This window comes from Hyposmocoma kahamanoa, unplaced genomic scaffold (genome assembly GCF_003589595.1).
Source record: "Hyposmocoma kahamanoa isolate Upper Pololo Valley unplaced genomic scaffold, ASM358959v1 169, whole genome shotgun sequence".
NCBI classification, from domain to species: domain Eukaryota; kingdom Metazoa; phylum Arthropoda; class Insecta; order Lepidoptera; family Cosmopterigidae; genus Hyposmocoma; species Hyposmocoma kahamanoa.
Genome location: NW_020653611.1, coordinates 3,071,940 through 3,093,060, shown reverse-complemented (window position 1 = coordinate 3,093,060; position 21,121 = coordinate 3,071,940). Strand labels below are relative to the sequence as shown.

At 37.6% G+C, this 21,121-nt stretch overlaps 1 protein-coding gene across 3 annotated transcripts in view; it reads right to left on the bottom strand.

The window, feature by feature from the left end:
• Nucleotides 1-1,568: 1,568 nt before the first annotated feature.
• Nucleotides 1,569-21,121, bottom strand: part of LOC113225661 (venom dipeptidyl peptidase 4-like) — a 120,206-nt gene continuing 100,653 nt past the window's right edge. For all 3 annotated transcript variants that reach the window (XM_026458036.1, XM_026458035.1, XM_026458037.1), the window contains exons 9-18: nt 16,958-17,078; nt 14,919-15,011; nt 11,294-11,421; nt 8,935-9,145; nt 8,281-8,465; nt 7,229-7,423; nt 6,685-6,839; nt 6,189-6,274; nt 4,268-4,393; nt 1,569-3,008 (exon numbers count right to left, since the gene is read on the bottom strand). In XM_026458036.1, the coding sequence (XP_026313821.1) occupies nt 2,919-3,008; nt 4,268-4,393; nt 6,189-6,274; nt 6,685-6,839; nt 7,229-7,423; nt 8,281-8,465; nt 8,935-9,145; nt 11,294-11,421; nt 14,919-15,011; nt 16,958-17,078 (1,390 nt within the window). In that variant the 3' untranslated portion in view covers nt 1,569-2,918. The remainder of the gene's footprint in view (nt 3,009-4,267; nt 4,394-6,188; nt 6,275-6,684; nt 6,840-7,228; nt 7,424-8,280; nt 8,466-8,934; nt 9,146-11,293; nt 11,422-14,918; nt 15,012-16,957; nt 17,079-21,121) is intronic.

The window sequence follows — 21,121 nt, the reverse complement described above, 5'->3', positions numbered from 1 at the left end:
TATTCAATTACTAAATCTTTGCAAGCTCATTCAACGGTGATTGCTTGATTTGGCAACGTGGACTAAATTTCTTTAACAAGTGCTGTTATCCGTTAAACTTATTAACTACTCAAAAAACAAGTTTAAGTAACATTTGTATTTAACTTTGTGGCAGAGTTAAAAATATATACATTGACATAGCTCTTTGGTGATGACGTTATTTTATGTCAAAGAGCGTAAGTTCTCGAAAATATTTTTTTCCTTTTCTTATAAATGCATCAAATCTTTGTTATCAATGCAAACAATATTGTTCGTTACTGAAAAGTAGACTCGTAGATTGATCAAATATTGTAATATTTACGTAATACACATATTATACTTTTACACTTGTAAAACAAGTCGATATCGGATTTCTTCAAATGCAAAAATAACAATCTTGAGCCAATTCTGAAATTTTGATAGTAAACTGAATCAACGATGTCGGCTTTAGTATTAAAGCTGGTACCCACGACATAAATGTAAGTGGTAAGTAGATGTAAATTCCTTCAATCAAATCATCATCAATTGATGAACAATTAATACTGTTTATTTATTGTCATAAAAATGGGGAATATGTCTGAAGAATATGCGTAACAATAAGCAAACCAATGCATACGAGTATAAAAGATATAATAAATACATTGTTAAATTACTGGCACATACTATCTAATTAATTAAGCAATAAACTATTTTAAAGCTCTGAGTGGCACTGCAACTGCTATGCACAGTCGTGTTGCTAACCATCAGGTGCACGACTTGTTTATCCCGTCACATGATGTTATAAAAAAATCAACAGGATAAAAATGTTTTTTCAAGGGTTTTTTAAAATAAAATAGAGGCCTCATACGCAGTTCAGTGTGAATTATATTTACGTTCTTCCACTTACCACTTACATCATAACTTGTGTATATCGACCGTTATTTATAGTTAACACATTTCGCATTTAAACAGTGCTCAGTGAATACAACTTATTACATGTAAGCTTGGACTTTATAAGTCCCATTTAAATGCTAGTTAATAGAGCTTTAAAATGTTATTTAGTATGTGTAGTAATGTTCATAAAACCTACATAAATATCTTTTAGTTACACGCAAAAAAAAATATGATCAGCTCTGTACATCGAGTATATAACCTGAAATAGATACGAAATAAGGGCCATCCGTCACTGGCAATTCATCAGACAAATGGGCCTTATATCATTTTTAAATAACTCTCGTTACCGCTGAAATCACAAATTAGAAAACTGAAATAGTACAACGCCAAGAACTGGCCTGTGTGTACGTCTCCGTATGTTCCAAAAATATTCTGTATTTATTGTGATAAAGATAACATCTCTAACAATGCCGTGCTGTTCTATTCGGTGGTGTGGGAAAACAACAACAGGAAAACATCTTATTATAAAACATACAGAATCACATTTCATCGGTAATTAAATATTGAATATGTAATTTTGCAATTTTCGTCCATTATAGCAAAGCTCAAGTTAAACCTGTCGACTTGAAGTGAAACAATTGACGACACACATCAGTTGTTTCGAATTCTGGCTGGCCAATCGGAGCGCAGTTATCACCGTAGTGATATGGCAGAATAGTTTTCAAACAAATTAAAGGACATTTCGTCTCTATTTCTGGTTATATACTCGATAGCCCTATATGTAACATCAAAACGCAAAAGAACTTATAAGATTAAACGTAAACTAGAATGATCTCTGTGACACTTCATTAAAATTTGACGTGTGTCATAGGGATGTGTTAAAGTCGATAGATTTTTAATGTATTTTATTTTCTCTTTCTAAGGTATTCTGAACGACGTATAGATGTGTGAAGTGTTTTGTATTATGTTGAAAGCATAAATCACACTATAATTCAAATTCAGTGTCAATAGATATTTTAGAAAATTTTAAAACACATCTATCGTATTATTAAGATATAGGTTTGAAACTTAACTTTAAATATCAAAAGCTTTTTATCGATATGCCTTGTCTCTAGCAAATGCTGTGTAATGAACAAACCTTTGCACTTCATCGTAAAAATTAATCAATTTTTCAATAATAAACATTGTGTTATTTTTACTGTAATTTAAGGTAGGTTACCTACAGGTTAAAAGTGAGGCTTATAAAAATAGGTTATGAAATGCGTAAATTAGTGCACGTTGTTACAAGGTTATATTGTGTAGATTTTTATGAACTGTCACAGGGATCATCATAGATTATTTTTAGTATAACAGATGGACTGCTCGTCTGCAAAGACTTCAATTGATTGAAAAGATAAACGATAGTACGAGAATCAAAAGTGGCAGTTGGCATTCTTAAGAAAATATACGATATTTTTCGTGTATTTGGTAATAACAGCAAAAGATAACGATTACTCCAGGGTTTAATCAACTTGATGGTAAAACAAAAACACGATTGTTTTCACGACGGATTTATATCGTTTGCACAAATTGTTTACATTTTTGATCGCAAATTTCACCGCAGAGTACAGTCGGGGATTACGGATGTGAATTTGATGACAAACCAAAATTGAAGATTGAATGAATTGGATTCGATAGCGGTATATTTATTTTGTTTAAGTCAGCGTTTGGAATCATTAATGTTCTAAATACAGCGATAATTTACAAGTAATATCTTTCATTTTGATATCTTTAAATACACTGAGCACCTGAAAGAGGCGCACGGCGAGAACTGCTTGGAGTTTGCAATTTTGAATGCATGCAGTTCATATCGACTTTGCGCATGCAGTCCGTCTAGTAGCAACCTAAGGTGAAAGAGCATCGTTTTTTTCGAACGTTTTGTCGAACATTTTTTTGTAAAGCGTAGATATGTGTTTTAACTTTATTCAAGAATTCGTTCTAAATTTCGTCTGAGCAGATAAATTAATGGCACTATTTAGTGAAATGATTTACAACATATTGTCTCGAAGGAATTTCTCTAGCGCGTGGTAGAGATGCGGCCGCACTCCCACTAAGCTGTGGTCTTCGTCCGTGTAACTCTGAAAGCGAAGATTTCAAAAATTACAATGATTTAAATGCTATCCATTGTGTTTGCACAAAGATCTGCAACAAGCACGTAAAAAAATCCTAAGTTCCACTAGTTCGTTCCATAGCTCAGTTGGGAGAGCGTCAGGCACGGTATTCTGAAGTCAGTTGTTTCAATACAGCCGGATCGTAGGAATTTTTCTTAGTGTTCAACCTTTGTGTTAATTATTACAACAAACTAATAGGGTAATTTCACAAAAAGTTATTGAATATCATGGTTGCAACGTCCTGATATCCAATTAACTTCATAACAATTACATTCGTACTTTATCACAAAGTTCTGGAATTGTCTTTGAACATATTTCCTGAATTTCCAGCGAAGACAACCACACCAATTACATAGGAAAATTCCCTGGACCATGAGTACCAGGATTAATTGAATTCACTCCAATTCCGATTTGACCAAAACCAATTTCCCGTATTCTTTCTAACGGGAATTGATGTCAGAACCTTCTCGTCCAGCGTCACAGCTAAAGTTCGTACGTTAATAATATAACTCCAGCATAAGTTCAAATTCATTCATCTGTCCAATAAAGTGTGGTCACATCAATTTAGTGCAATCACTTTTTTAGCATAGACTGTTTGTCTTCCTCGGATGTTATGACCATGATTTTTGCAAACATGAGACGGCCCACCCAATTGAAAATGACTGCCGCCTATGGATATAGATCGTAACCGGGACAGAAGTAAGACAGAACTAAGAAATAGTAACCAATCTCGCGAAAGCCGCTTCCTCATTACCAAATCTAAAGCCGCACTTCCTGCCACTCTGAGGTACTGGCAATGAGTCTATACTTTTATATTAAGTTCAGCTACACCACATAGCGGTGGTAGACGTGGAAGAACGGTTGCTTCCAAATTGCGAAGTCGTCGGTTTACATCCCGGTGAGCTTAAATAATAAACAATAGTGCACACACTCATAGCCGCGCACTAGAGTGACCATATATCGCGGTTGCTAAGGACACACAAAGACAACCACAAATTAGACCCAAACGCACGAGAAAAGTAAATGTAGGCCATACAAATTTTTCTCCCGGCCTGAGAATCGAACCCGCGACCTCTGTCTGCATGGCAGCCCAGTATGGTAACCGTTCGGCAACACACAGAGACAGTGCTATCGCTTTACAATACCATTCAACATTCTGGACTCAGCGATTCACTGTCATTTGTGGAAACAGAAATTTAAAAAATTAGCGATATTTATAAAATTACCATCTGTGTGAAGTACACGTCTCGTCTTTGGAGCAATCGAGAAAAGAGCATAGCATGCTGATAATGCACGTTGTCATCTGCCGTACCGTGAACTAGGAAGTACCGCTTGTTGCGGTATGCGTCCACCTGCAAACATATGACGTATATTTAACAAGCTACACAAGTGAACCTGTAGTCAAAGTGACGGAACGAACAAGTCGTGCGCCTGGTGGTAAGCGACACGCCTGTCCATAGCACTTGCCGTGCCACTGAGAGAGAGCTTTAAATTGTAAAGATCTGAAGGTCCCATTACCCTAAGACAAAAGTTCACTAGTCTCATGGCCTGTAATTTCACCAGAACCCTTCAAACCTGGAACGCTGTAATGTGAGCGTTACTGCTTGGCGATAAAAATAGGTAAGATTGCAGTTCAAAAAAAATTCAAAAAATTCAAAATTTTTATTTCGGACATAGTCCATATCATGTTAGTAACAAACAGCTTATAGCCTATGTTAGTAAGACAAATTATTAAAACTGTATCAAAATTCCAAATTGAGAAAATAATTAAAAAGAATATATGAGTGAAAATTAAATATTAAATTAAATCTAAAATTGAATATTAAAATTACATAAAATTTACATGTTATCACATTAAATCATACACCAAGCCCCTGGAACCCATGTGAAGCGAGTCCCAGTGTTTCCATAAAGCGCAAGCAGGGTCCTCCCAAATTAGGCGAATAAGGCTGTTGGAACTAACACGCACGCGACGCATCAGGGAGGCAGTTCTCTTACGAACTATTACACCGTAACTGTCTGTATGTGCCTCTGCGAACATACCTGAGGCGCTACAAAAGCGCGGTAGCCCCAACAACCTCCTAAAGCCGTTATTATATTGGACTCGCAAGACGTTGACCGCCTTCTTAGTGTAGTTTGTCCACAGGTTGCACGTGTAAAAGGTCTGACAAAACGCCTTAAAAAGGGTGGCTTTGACATCCCCATCACAGCGCGCAAACCTGCGGGACAACATATTACAACGTACGGCCAACGCCCTGCGCTCCCTCTCTATATCAACATCGTCCTGGAGTCTATCTGTGACCCAGTGCCCAAGGTACTTAAAACGTGTGACTCTTCTCAGAGGAATACCACTCAGGTGTACTGTGGGAATTGACGTAAGAGCCTTGTTTCCAGCCTTAAACACTAAGAGCTCACTTTTATTAGTGTTGTACCTTAGACCATGAGCCACCGCATACTCCTCACAAACTTTCAACAGCCTTACAAGCGCACTGATCGACGGGCACAGCAGCACCATATCGTCCGCATAACTGATATTATTCACAGTCCGACCACCTATTGAGCATCCGACACCCGTGCTGCTGAGCCTGGCGATCAGCTCGTCCATATACAAATTAAATAACCTAGGCGAGCTGAGCCCCCCCTGTCTCACCCCACACTCCAACCTGTACTTGTCTGAGAGCACACCTCCCCATCTCACTTGGTTGGTCTGATTTCCGTACCAGTACCGGAACAGGTTGATCACCTCCATCGGGGTAAAGTAAGTACTTCTCCGAAATAAGTTAGGAATAATAACTGGACTAAAACTATGTAACATTGTTATGAGATTCAAATTTTTTATTTAGCACACTCTCATAGCCCCGCACTAGGAAAACCCTGCATCACGAGTGCAATGGACATACACATAGACAACCACAAATTAGATAAATAGATAGAGAAAACTTTTGTTTGGATCTACAGACACACACATAACAGAAAAATATGTATAAAATAACAAAACCGACCGGGAATCGAACCCGGGACCTCTGGTGCATCGTAACCATTCGACCACGGTTTAATGATTTAATAATGGCGCCCAACCAGGGATCTGACTTCATTAAAATAAATTAAGTCATCGCTTACTGTAGATAAAACATTAACTAAACTTACCACTTCTTGAGTCAAAAGTGAGGAGTTAGTGTAGGCTTCTGTATTAACTTGAGGGAGGTCCATGTAACGTTCAGTGTAGATGGTGTCTGGAAAAATACATAAATTATTAACATTACCTGAAGAAAAGTTTACGGAATTTACAGCAGCTTGGCGCGATAATGTACATTAACACAATTGTAAACCGTAAGACTACTTATAACAACATATTTCGCAATACAAGAAAATTAAATTGACAACCAGTAAGGAAATATTCTCCACAAAAATTAAAAAGTAATAATTTACGCTAACAAATAAGCACTGTTAACTAATATAGGTACAAACGACTACATAATTGAAGATGAAACAATTACTTTCCTTCTGCGGTTGAGCACATCAACTAGTATGTCAATAACTAGGTCAGACTTATTAGGCTAACCTTACTAGATCGAGAATATCCTGCAAGCCTCGTTAGTCCCGAGCCTATAAAAGTTAAACCATATTAATGCAATAAACGAACCATAGAATCGCCAATCGACAACTGGAGCAACGGCTATCGCGCATCTGAACACATCTCCGCCTCTGGCTAGTGCCAATGATGACGCGTATCCTCCATATGACCAGCCCCAGATGCAAGTACGGTTAGCGTCCACCCACGGTAATTGCTGAAGATATCTAAAGGAGTAATGTACGGAGTTATAATAACCGTAATCCTATTAAAGAATTTGAGGGAATGGTTCGGCAGCAGTATCGCCTCGCTGTTTACAACGGCAGCCTCTACAGTCACAATTCCCATGATGTTTTCCAACTTCCGATAGAACAGAAACCCCAAGAATTAGAAAAAGAAGAAAATTATAGTTAACACGAAAGAACTATAACTATATATACTCATATTTCTTATTGTAACATTAACAAACAACGTTTCGGGCTTTGATAACTGTGACACACAACGACGTCTTGCATGAAGTGTTTTTTTTTAACGTAGATAATTGCATATGACATGAACAGGTAAGGAAATTTTAACGAATCATACCGACAATTAGTCAAATTGACTAACGACTTACTTAGTAACCTGAATCTGATCTTCGACTTCGACAGATCCGAGTTGGCGATTCAGAGCGAAGGTGTTGGAGACGCCGCGAAGACCAGACCCTCGGCCGTCGATGATAGCCACCGCGATATTCCATCTGCTCACCAGCGAAGTTCCCCAGTCGATACCCCACTGCTTCGTTACTAATGCCGAGTCTGGGCCCCCGTAACTGTAACCGACAAAAAGAAATATTGTAGATAAGATAGATAACCAATAACTAAGATAGATAAGACAAGATAATCAATAACCAACGATACTTTCTTAGAAGTATCATAGAAGGAAAGATCGAAGGAAAGAGAGGTAGAGGAAGATTGAGACGGAAGTTAGATAAAAGATCAGATCAGATAAAGGAAAAAGTTAATGTCGTGTCGTATCACGAAATCACAGTTAGGATACAGAACAGAGATGATTATTGTAAGCAATGACGCTATAATTAAAATATTTGCTGTAATTAACATGTTTGCTATAAACCTGGCCGATGTTTCGGCGGTGCAGCAACTTTATGTGACTAACAAAACAACATCAAATACCTGTCAGGTTCCAAGACTTGGCTGTGACGATCGAAAGTAATAGTAGTAACAACGTGTACCAGTAATTTACTGACTGTTTGAATAAACTAGTCTGTCGTCAAGATCGGACATTCCATTGTCATCTCAATAGCACCCTCTGAAGATTCCAAAAGATCCACTTTGTCAAGACGAAGGCCAACACCATCAGCGCCATTCCTAACAACGTTACCTAAATACCAAAAAAACTAACTACCTTGCTACTTACTTTCTTTCATGTGCTGCTTAGCTGGACTCTGGCCACTGGCTAAGGCTAGTTAGTCTTTCCTTCCACAATCCCGTGCATGTCATGTGTAATACCCGACTTGTCGGGGTCAAATTTACTCCGGCCGAGTGTGGTGCCAATGATGAATGAGAATAATTTACGAAATAGGCTAATCATTTCATTCCTTTCTCGCAAAAAAGTAGCAGTAAGGATACTGCTTCATCTTCAATCTGGGCTATGAGAAAAATCACTTACACGTAAACCAGTAGCGGTACATTGGTCCTTGAAGCATAGTCTGGTGGGACTTGAATGTGTACATCGGCTTCTGGCAAACCGTCGGCCACTGGCACTTGCATCCTGATGATAGATGGAATCGTCCGCGACTCCACCATAGCTGCTGTCTCTGCATTATCGTCCCAGGACCTCACTAGAGTACCGTTCTGGAATTTGCGAAATCATGTACAAATTAGAAACCTTTTTCAATAATAGTGATGTTTTCAATATTTTCTATGATAATTATAAGCTATTTTGAAAGAATTAACTTTAGTCGTAGTCATATCATTAGTTTTGTTGTGTTTTATATTCTCCTATATTTACGAAGAAGTGTTTTTTAAATATAAATATAGCCGCTAAACTTTACCGTAGTACCTACAAGACAAGTGTGGTATCTATATATACAAAGGTAGTAGCGCAACATGTATGTGACACACACATTCGCACACTAATAAAAGGCGCGTGAGATGACCTCAGAGCTATACAACGCGAATGAATTGCGAGATTATGCGAATGTGTGAGTCCGTACATGGCACGTAGCGGGCACGCACACAAACAAATCACGTTGCTATATTTGTATGGAGTTACGATACTTGTGTTATTACACTATGCTCTTTCACAAAATTGAAAACTTACCGAATTATAGATTAAAACTTGCGGTACGCCAGGACCTGCGCAGTTGATCGTCACTCGAGATGCATCAGGGCTGAGAGCAGCCTCGTTGTAAAGGCATGGGTCTCCGTCTTCCTTCTGGATGGTGCACGTGAAGCAGTTCACAATGTTGTCAGAGTTCACGGTATAAATGTGCTGCTCTGCTGAATCGTTCACGTGAGTTGCTTTGTACCACCTGAATTTTTTATTATTGTAAATGTGATAAAGACATACATATTCGATAGTTAATTAAAGTAACTTATTGGTTTTAAAAGATTTATATAAATTGCCAGCAGTGAAACGCTGAAAAACTTGACAATATCATTACCACAGCAATAAACTTATCATGACAATCATTGCAACAACTTTAAATAATTTATTCAATCATGTTTGTTGTCATTGATTAAATCAAGAAGTATGATTGCCTCTTACGCTGCACTTGATAAAAACCAGATTTTACCATTGGTTCCCAACAATCTCGACTATACAATGTGTTGATTTGCATTATCGCCATATTTAAGAAATTAATAATATAAATAATACTAAATCATTTAAAATATATTCTGTTCAATATTTTGACTAATTATTGTATCTAGTAAAGTTTTGCAAAACTGTCTTTAAATCGTATGCAACGCCCGCGGGCAGTGAGAGTGACCCGAGCGCTCCGCTATTCGGCTTTCACCGAACGATACGTAATCTTTTTCGATCGCTTCATTACCTATATTTCGACCCCTCCTACGTAAAGTATCGTATATCGAAATTGCCAAGTTTACAGGTTTTAAAGTTTTGTATTCACTGAAATAAGCACAACACGTGACTTTAGCATTTCTCAGTTTTATTCGGCAAAGCTTGTTACTCACATAGAGTATTATAAAATCCTAGACATCGGTTACATAAACAACCACAATTTATTTTATAATTTTATACTGTCACCCGACCTGCCGCCCAGTCTCACTTTAGTTTACCCGCTTGTTGCCGCACATCCGGGTTAGTGTAAATTACTTTGTAATTTAGATTTAGTACTTACCAATTAGGTTACCTATTTATTTATTTTATTTTTATTTAATTATTTATTGTACAGATAAAGCAAAAACACAATTAGTGACTAACAGAAATTTCTAACAGAAATTTCTTCCTGCAGACCTAACTACAGGAGACAATAATTACTATATAATTATGAATAAAAAAACAATATCAAAAACATAAAATTATTAAAACTATATAAATTATTAGATAAATACATATTTCGTACTATGTAATACCTATAAAATGGATGGATTACCTACATGAAAGAACTGCTAGAAGTGTCCACCACCACTGGCTATGCAAAAATTCGCGTTGTCAAGAATTTCGTTTCAATTTTCTGAGTACTAACACATTTGATTTCACAAGTTTGAAAGCTGAGACCGTTTTCGTAATCTTTTCCATGTAAACTAAACGTTTCACATCACCCCATAAGTAATAGTCACGCACTTGCCGTCCTGAGAAGGAGCACTACCTTGATGGTAATTGAGGTCAGGTGAACAGCAGAAATCTCTTGTGTACATAACAAACCACTATATATAGATAGATAGACTAGAATTGCGGCAGGCTACCCCAGTGCATAAGCGAGCGCACTGATTGACGAGGCGCGGGCGTTTGCATTTGAGAAAGAGATAACAACACTGGAGAGGAGCCCTTTGTCGGTCCGCTGTTTGGTAGCACGTGCCGTGCAATAGTATCGAACCGATGTTTACCGCAATTAAACAAAAAAATTGAATTTAGGAATTTTTTTTGCGATTTATTTTTTTAGTGATTTGGTTTTAATTTCGTCAGGGTTTGGAATAACCTCTACAAATATATTTTGTTTTTATGTAAAGAAGGAGGTAAACGAGCAGATGAACCACTTGATAGGAGGTGGTCATCGTCGCCCATGGACATTTGCAACATCAGATGAGCCCTTGAAAGTCCTGTAAATACGCTTTTCGAAGGACCCCATGTCATAGCGCAAAGGAAACGCTTCTGGAGGAAGATGTGGGAATGGACTCTACTCTTTTGGCGGGAGGTGCGATGGTAGAAACGAGACGGTGGCACCAGTTCGAAAAGTTCCTCAGAGCACTCCCCATTATAAAGACGGTAGAACACTCACAGAGAGTCATCTTCTCTCCGTAGGCTAAGGGGCTCCATGTCATCTCTGAATTTGGCGAGAATACAAATCAATACATTGCATTAGTAGTGATTGGTGAAAATCAACAAGGCGTTGACGCCAACCCATGTGGGTTCTGCAACGGTAGTAAATCACCAGAATTGTAACTTTTAAGCATTAGAAGATAAACGTAAAGCTACTACAATTCGAAACACTTACACAGTGTCATCTGGAGTCCATTTTATAATATCCAGTACTGTATGACCAGGATTAGAGCGACTCGCAGCGGTCCATGTAGTTTCGGCGCCTGTCGGCTGTGAGACTTGCACTAATTGCTTGTAAGGTACCTGCGGGTAATAAGAGACGCCGTCTATCAAAAACCACTTCATTTTAAAAAATCACTATTATAAAATCGCCCTTTCAATATTGTTGCGCACAATAATTTAACTGCCTCTGTGGCCGAAAGGTTATTATGCTGGACGGCCACGCAGAGCTCCCGGACTCGATTCCCGGGCCGAGAGAAATATGTGAATGGCCTGCGCCTGCGATGCAGAGTTTCCCTAGTGCAGGGCCATGAGTGTGTGCGTTAAATATATGTCGGCGCCAGCTATCACTTCATACGTAATTTATTAGATAAACGATTCGTTTTAACTAGTTTCGATTATGTTTGATTACAAATGTCACGCCAGTTTAACAGCTCAAACTGGGTGTGGTCGGAGAGAGGGGGGTTTTTGTGTAAGCTGTTTGGACAGTAAAGACGTACCGCCCCGCTCTTTCTGAACTTGCCGCTGTGATATTTAGAATCCGTTTCAACCTCATCCATCTCTCATACTTTCGAAATTATTGTGAAAAGTGCATAAAACAAGTAACTGCAATCTGTGGACGTTACCATTTCACCATCGGCGTAACGAGTTAATAACGACGAGGGAATAAGCCCTTTATGAAGTAATTCCTGACTATATATGCGTTGAGAGTGTTTCCTTCGACGTCTCCCTATCCGGCCTTAACATATATCGCACTGCCATTACAACAGTGTTTAACTCAAAAAATTCAAGATTATACCATTGCTGAACGAATAAAATAAAATTTGATTATATATACATACGTCAACCGTGACCATGGGACCTGTAAAGGGCCCGAAACGTCGGTTTGTTTGAAAAAACAAATATACGCGATTTAAATCCGGAAAAATAGTTTCATTTCCTATATATATACGTCAATAAAACCCTCGTTATAATATTGTAAAAACAACTATATCTACTACTACTCAAAATGAGACACGCTTTTTGTGAGCTAGTTCTGGCCAAAATTGTCCTCATTCAAAAATATGAAACTATTTTTGAGTTTACCTCTGAGGAGGTTCTCAATTCGACTGTTTTTTTTTTGTATGTATGTATTTGTGAACCGTTTGTATGTATATATGTATTTGTGAACCGATTTTCATGATTATGAGCAATTATTTTAATGGTTGATTTTGCTATTCTTCAATTCAATTCGTTTTTCTCTCTCAATATACTTTGAGTAATATAATATCATTGCTTTGAGTAGTGAGAAGCGATTTTTATTATCTCCTGTATCAAGTTCCGTGTAGTGGCGAACTAGGAGATGAATCCGGGTTTGCGCACTTTCCGGTAACCGATTTCAATAAAACTTGGCAAATAGTACATCTATTCCACGTACTTTTGAGTATTTTTTCAAAATATGGAGGTACCCTCTTTCGAACAAAAAAAGAATCATGAAAATCGGTTCACAAATATCGGATTTATAGCGTAACAAAAAAAAAACATGCAGTCGAATTGAAAACTTCCTTCTTTTTTTGAAGTCGGTTAAAAATATTTGTTACCTTTGTTTAATTACGCCCATTTTTTCCCCTTTTTTAATACTTGTTGGAAGGGTGATTAGATGATTGAATTATTCAAACTAGACGGAACTAGAAAAATTGTATTTACGATAAATCTCTAAAATTTTTTAGCATAATTGTAATCCTTATTAAAAAACTCAAAACGAATATTTTTCCTCAAGATAAAATATGCGAACACATTTTGTCAGTTTCCAGTTGAAATAAATTTAATGGAGAAGAGGTAATCTTGTTAAGTATGACGTCATCAAGGTTTTTCCTGAGTGGTGATAAAATAAAGTGTTTGTGAGTCAACGGGTGGGAAAATAGCAATTTAAGATAAACGGAAATGTAATCTTAGATTTTTTGTTACCTTGTAACAGCGGAAATAATGTTTGTTTTAACTCTCATTTATTAGGGGTTTTGATCATTATTGAACATGTCTGCGTCATTAGATAAACAATACATCAAAAAGCACACATTTCATATCCAAACTCACTTAATGGAAAGTAACGATGATGCCAACGAAGTAGCATGCATACCTAAATTACACCTATTCACTCTCGCCTTGAAAAGGCCCAAGTTATAGCGTTCAGAATTCCAGTGAAACACTTTCGTGCGAATCCTTGAAATATCCACAACACAGGGGTCGGAACTCCTTTATCTTCATTCGTCTAAAGGTGGAATTAGATCGTGCAATTCCATCGCACACGCTCCGTAATTATATCCTGTAGAATGTCGATAAGCAGCCTACTTAACGCCTTTTGATATGATTAATTTCTATAATCGAGTATATAACCAGACTTAGAGACGAAATATCATTTAATTCGTTTGAAAACTATTCTGCCAAATAATTACGGTGACAACTGCGCTCCAATTGACGGGTGTCGTCAATTGGTTCACTTCAAATCGACCAGTTTAACTTGAGCTTTGCTATAGTGGACGAAAATTGAAAAATTACATATTTAATATTTAATTACCGATGAAATGTGATACTGTTTATTTTGTAATTAGAAGTTTTTCTGTTTTTCGAAAACCACCGAATGGAACAGCCGCCCATTGTTAGAGATATACGGAGATGTACACACAGATCAGTTGTTGGTGCTGTACTATTTCAGTTTTCTAATTTGTGATCACTGCGAAGTTTTTCCTGTCCGTGATGTAATTAATAACTTTCCATCAATAGATTGTCCGGCAGAAATCGCTTATTTTTTTAATAATGTCTTTAATCATTTGTAATAAATATAACAGATGTAGTATTTGAAAATTTGTAAATAGAAAATTTCCCTGGGGTATCGTGCCCAGAAGGCTGGCAACATTTCACCTTTGAATCAAAAGAGCAAAACTTATTATTACTTGGCTGAAATAACTGCCAACCTGGTGGTCACCGGAGGCTTGTTAATTTTTAATTGTTTTGCATTTATTAAAACAAAGATCAAACACTAAGAAAAATTCCTGGATTCAAACCAGCGCCTTCAAGCATACCGAAGCTTTCCCAACTAAGTCACGGAAGAACCAGGGGTCTTACCATGAACTCTTATTACGATTCAGTTTAGGACTTAAGAGGAATCATTGTGAGACAGCACTATATAGTGTATATATAACCATCTCGCTTTTTTGTCATTACTAACCTGTACTGAACTGTAATAAGAGTTCATGGTAAGGCCCCAGAACTTACGAATTTTTCTGTGTACTTGTCGTTTGATGTAGCGCCATCTGTGAGAAATCTATTTCTTCACGCAACGGTTTTGTATTTGTTTCGATTTTGGTATGCAAAGAACAATTGTATTGTTTTATACTGTATGATGAAATCTGTGTTGTAATTAGATTAAGTGTTATCTGATTTTTTATTTGCGTGAGAGTTGAATCTTCACTTATTTGCAATTTAAATAACAATAACGTGTCAGACAACAACACTAATTACCTAATCTCTTCTTATTTTATTACTTGACTGAAGTTGTAAGTGGAAAAAATGTTTTATCTGTATGACTATAAAATCAAACTTACCATTGGTAGAATAGTGACGAAAGAATTTCCTTCTTCATTAAAAAGTAGAGGAATGTTGTCGATCCAGCCGTTAGGCTCAGAGTATTCGTAAATCTGCAATTTGCAAAAGACAGAGCACTTAAGTATGTTTAATAAAAACTTGTAATACATTAAGCCGGGTCTACATTAGAGGCAGTCTCGAGTAAAGCAGCTGCGTCGAGCCGAGGCATAACGAATGGAAACGCTGCCACAGGTCGAGACAAGCTGTGACGTGAACCAAATGAGGCAACCTCGTGGCGAGCCATTTAGTTAGGGAGCCTTAAATTAATTAACAGATTCAAGCGTTACTTTGCTGAAGTCCATGTTAATAAAAGTGGAAGTGGATAGTTTGCTACTCCGCGAATCCAGTGAAGGCGAATTTGTGTAAAAATATACTCTAATATTAAGGTATATTGTTGGTGGTGGTGTCTGTACATAGCACTAAATGACACATGTCGAATCATTACGGGGTGTCTGAAACCAAACCCTGTTGGTATGCTGTATCCGCTGACCAGTGTTGCCCCTCCGGACGTCCGCAGAGACGTGGCTAGCTCCTTGGAGCGCTTAAAAAAAGAGACTGACCCGCGACACCTCTTACACTATCACGTGCCAGTAATCCAGGGGCTAAAGAGTCGACATAGCTTCATTAAAGAAGTATTCCCTCTGGACGGGAAAACTAATCAAGTCCGTATAAATCTCTGGAAGGAGAGATACCCCACGGCATCACTCATTCCGCTGTCGGAGCACCTTCCTCCTGGGCATAATCCACCTTGGCACACTTGGAAGTCTTTAAATAGACTGCGGATCCAAGTCGGCCGAAGCAAGGGAGCACGCACAGGTGGGGTTATAGCTCTGAGAGCGCATGTATTTGTGGTGTCTCTCTCCAAACTATGGCACATCTTTTGTCTTGTCCTACGTGCCCTTGCACCTGCACAGGCGAGGATCTGTACAACGCCACAGATAATGAATTCTGTGTCAATCGCTAGCAAAAAAGGGCTAGCGGAGCTAAGTATTTGTGCATACAAAAAAGCGAGAGATATGTGCGAGGGTTGCGAGCGAGGAATGTGTGAGAGGCACCACCGCTCACCCCACCACACCGCACCCGACACGCGCACACCTGAAAAGAGTCCGCTACTCATCCTCGCGCCGCACACCATTTCACGGCTTCGCTACGCTTTCTGGCACACGCCTCGCTGCCTCACACATCTCTGGTGCAACCGCAGCCTTAACCCACCGGATTCGTGGGGTAGCAAATTAATTTTATTCCTTTCCTATCGGCCTTCAAATAAGTCGCTTGTAAAAGCGCTGTAGTGGCGTGATTATCGCGCAGAATCTGTGCGTCTGTAGCGCTTCAGTAATTTTTAGGTCGCTAAATTGTGACTGTATCTTCATACATAGACCAAGATATGGAATAACAATATCTCGCACTCTCACGTCGCGCCCTGTCGTGCTACTGCAGTGGGACAATAACAAATGAAAAAATGCAAATAAATTTGACCGCAAAATTGGCGTGACTGCAGCGCCACAGTGGAGACAGTTGAATGTGCTCGATGCTCCTTGGGCGTGGCAAGTGAGAAACTGTCTCGCCCTGAGGCAGCCTGACTCATTTATAATGTAGGTTACTCTAATGTAGATGCATGAATTTACCGTAGCGGGAGGCATGCTCAGGACGAGGCATCTTATCTCGAGTCTGCGCAAGTGGGGCCTTGGCTTTATAGTGTGCAACATATATCTATATATAGAATTATTATTTTTGGCTATATTTAGTACTACATTTCGTTGAGAATAAAACTACAAGCTTTCCATTGGTTATAGTAATCACGAAACAACATACGCCCGGTAATATGATTCTTACTGAAGAAGAAATTGTTTTAAAGCTGCTATTTTAATACCATACCATAATATGTTTCATAGCAACATCATACTACATCGTAGTTGTAGTAAGTTAATTATTTTGTAGCTAATAGAAAATAAGTAAAATAAATACTTGAAACAACTTTTAAAGAATTGAAACAACTTACCGTAGAACACACTGAGTTCCCAAGGGTACAAAGGTTTACGGACAACGAAGTTTGAACTCGGTTGGTCCACATGACAGCGATCTGGTCATTCGTCACGAAGCGAACGGTTCTCAGTATCGGACTGAAAAAAAAAGAACAAGTTTACCATCCAAGCATACCATTGTCTATAACTGTTTCTAATAATAGATCCAAGACCCTGTCCTAGCTTATCTGAAAACATTACGTTTTTTACATTATTATCATGACCCGGCAGAGTATATTTCATAAATTACAAAAAAAGTGTTCCTTGTGAAAGTGTTCGTCCAGTGTTGTACTGCCCCTGTTTCTACCACCAAGCAATAATATAAGTATCTCGCCCTTAGATGGTAGCGATTTAAAGCTCTGAGTGGCACTGCAACTTAAATAATAATATCCAGCGTGTCGCTTATAACCAGGCGCACGATTTGTTCGTCTCATCACTTATTTCATAAAAAATAAAACACTTACATAGAGTGATTAATACCTCTCTCAGAAATCCTGGAATTAGTATGTAATATTACCCAACAGTATTTATAATACACTCCCGGACACTTAATTCGAGCCACCTCGCATCAGTATTAAATGCCCTAAGCTTAAACAACGATCGATTGATCAAGAACTATCCTACGCAATTTTGAAACTAGTAGATTAAAAGTCTTTTCCATAAGTCCTTGTTGGAAATTTGGACTTGCAAAACCGAGGGAAACCTTTTTCTTCGATGATAACACTATTTTTGAATTCTAGCCCTTTAAGGCAAAAATGCGAGGTGGCTCGAATTATGTGTCCGGAAGTATATAATTGCAAAAGCTGTTGGGTATGCCGAGAAGGTATAGTGCGTCAGGCATATTCGCAGAGGCGAACACAGACGGCTACTATCCACTCTATAGTAATAACTCGCACACACTCATTAGCCCGGCACTAGGGAAACCCTGTATCGCGGGTGCCATGGACTCACACATAGACATGCACAAATTACACCCAAACTTACGAGAGAAATGGATGTAGGCCATACAAATATTTCTGCCGGCCCGGGAATCGAACCCGAGACCTCTGCGTAGCAGCCCAGCATGGTAACCGTTCGGCAACGAAGGCAGTTTCGTGCTTTATAAATATGTCCTGCTTAAACCGAACTCTATCAATATAACACTATTATAAACTCTACAATATAACTCTACTAATATAACTAACATGTCAATCATTTGAGTGCCCCTGAAAATATATTGGTAAGTCCACGTAAGATAAATAAGAACTCAATTCCCAGATTACCCATTGTTATCTGAAGTACGTAGATATTGTCGTTCTATAGGCAAAGATGATTGTATTAAAATTTTCCCAAAAAGTATTTAAACACTCTAACTTACAAATAGAGGCGTGTACATATGATGCCATATTCTAAGTCCAAGCTTTGGAGTAATTACAATTAAATAGTATAATTGGGAAGCACTATTCTTCAATAAAACGTCACTACATTTTTTAAATTTATATGTATAAACCATTAAGAAATATTATGAATTGATCAGTTAAGTACTGTAACGATATTTAGTGCCTCTACCATGAGATTACAGGACTTTTGTCGCTAACGGACGCGTGTGAAACTTACTTCACACTTTTGTATGAAAAATTGTACAGCGCCGGAAGCGAATGAAGCTAGCTAACGTACGTAGTTGCATGCATAGCTAAGATAAGAAAATACGTAGTAAGTAATGACTAATACTTGCGGGGGTGAAGGGCAGCAGAAGGGCGATATATTTTACATAAGTAGCGAGATTTAGGTTAATTACCGTAGCCATTGTTTTTTCTCGCTTATTATATCCAATATCATTGAAATATGGATAACTTTACGCTAAACTATCAAATATGTCTAAATAGCTTTAGAATAGAGTTATTATATATAGATATAATATATAGAATATTTTATGGCAACGGTAACAGAAAGTTCAAACTTTTTTAAGAAAACATAAAACCAAAAGTTATAAAAAACAACTAATCACAAATAAATAACTTTTAATTTTATTTTTCTCCACATTTTGTAATGTTTTACACCGATATAAAATATATTTTTTTGAACTTTTAAGATTTATCGGCAGAAATAATCAAAATGTAAATTACTACACTGTTATTGTAACAGCTGTGATTAATCATAAGAAAGGATTGGACTGATTATGAAAAAATTAAAAGTATTAAAAACCTACTTTATATTTATTTCAAAAAATCTTGAATGGCATTTGTATCAGTACAAATAACCCAAATGTAGCAAAAGTAAGTCAGAAATAGTCGATTTTTCTTAAAAATTGTTTGAACTTTCTAATTACCGTATCCATGGCTACGATAATTAGGCTGAGGACACCGAAATGGCCACGGTAATTAGTTAAGCTGAAAACACTGAATGTGAGAATGCGTGAAACACGTTTTCTAGAAAAACATAATTGAACTTTATCCGAATCTGAATCTTATATATAAACAGTCAAGGTAAACTTTTATGTTTATGTAATATATGGGGGTAAACGAGTAGACGAGTTCTACCTATGCATTATCCGCTTTTGAACGCCCTGTTTACCCGATTTTTTATATGGTATCAGACGACACTGGACAAACAAGTCGTGCACCAAGCAGTAAGCAATACATCATGTTAATCAATTGCGTTCAAGTCTAAAATGTATCTTAATTTTAATTCCAATCTTAATTATAATTATATTTCTTTACACCCTTACAGAGCATAAAAAAAAATGTTTCAGACTTTTTAAACATCGGCTAAGAATCTTGGATTTGACACCGAAATTCCCAAGCATTGATCGATGTGATCTCATTCTCGTAGTGATAATATGATAAACATGATTGTTTATATGTGTCTTATAATCTGATAAGAACTAAGTTCATATATAAGCGGCAATAGAATTTGCTTTTTTAATAACCTTTAGGACACTCGACAGTTTGTTATAAATTTTACAATGGCGTTTAAGGTAAAAATACATTTAAATACATTTCTCAAACTAAAATTTACTTTTTTTTAGGTTCAATTAATATATATTTTTTTTATTTCAGATTGCCTGCTTATTCCTGCTCACTGTAGCAAGCGCGTTAACTGACGGTATGTATTTAAACAATTTCTTTACATATTTAATAGGTCTGGTTGAAAAACGGACACAAACATTCATTACGTCACGCGACAACGTCGCTTACAAATAAATGAAAGTAATAGTAAAGTGAAAGTAAAAGTATTGCCATGTACGTGTAGCAACGCAAGTAAGGGAGTCACAACGGCGTCGGGGCATCGCCGATCGGCCATATCGTCTGAGATCGGGGTATGAAATACGGACTTCGCATCTTCGCACACGTCCGGCACTAAATAAGGCTATTCGGATTTAGATACTGCCGTGTTCAGGTGTAAATGAGGTCATTCTTCCATCCACATCCGCATCATAAATCTGTTTGGTAATTCTTCTAACATCCATATGCTCTACATTTCCAAACCACTTTAACATTCCTTTCTCTATTCTAGTCACTATATCCTCTTTCAAGCCATATCTTTCACATATTATTGTATTCTTCACTCTATCACTTAGTTTTATCGCGTAACATACACACAAAAAATACAGTCGAATCGAAAACCCCTTTATTTTAAGTCGGTGAAAAAGAAACAATTAGGTGTAATTTCATAATGTATACTTTTTCAGATCTCGGTCAACCAGGATACGATCTTCAACAACGAAAAAATGAGCCGGTAAAAACGGATCAAAATGAACCAATAATTTTAAATGAACAGGAAGACGAACCTAAACTTCCAGGATTTGGATTAGAATACTTGACTGACGGTAGTGAAGAATATTTAAGTGAAAACTCAGAAAAAAACGAACCTGAACCTAAAATTGGATCACTGAGTTCTGAATACCGTGGTCCCGGATATCATGGTTCAGAGCAAAACGGCCCTTGGCAACTTGGTCCTGGACAAATTGACCCTTTCTTCAACAACCATGGACAAAGTGCGCATAAACCTTTATTGCCCGGAAACGGATTTGGATATAGTGGTGGACATTTTGGAGGTACCTGGGGGGTAAACAATCACGGACAATATCGTCCTGGACAAACGGGCCCTTTCTTCAACAACCACGGCCCAAGTGCAAATAAGCCTACATTCGGAAATGGATT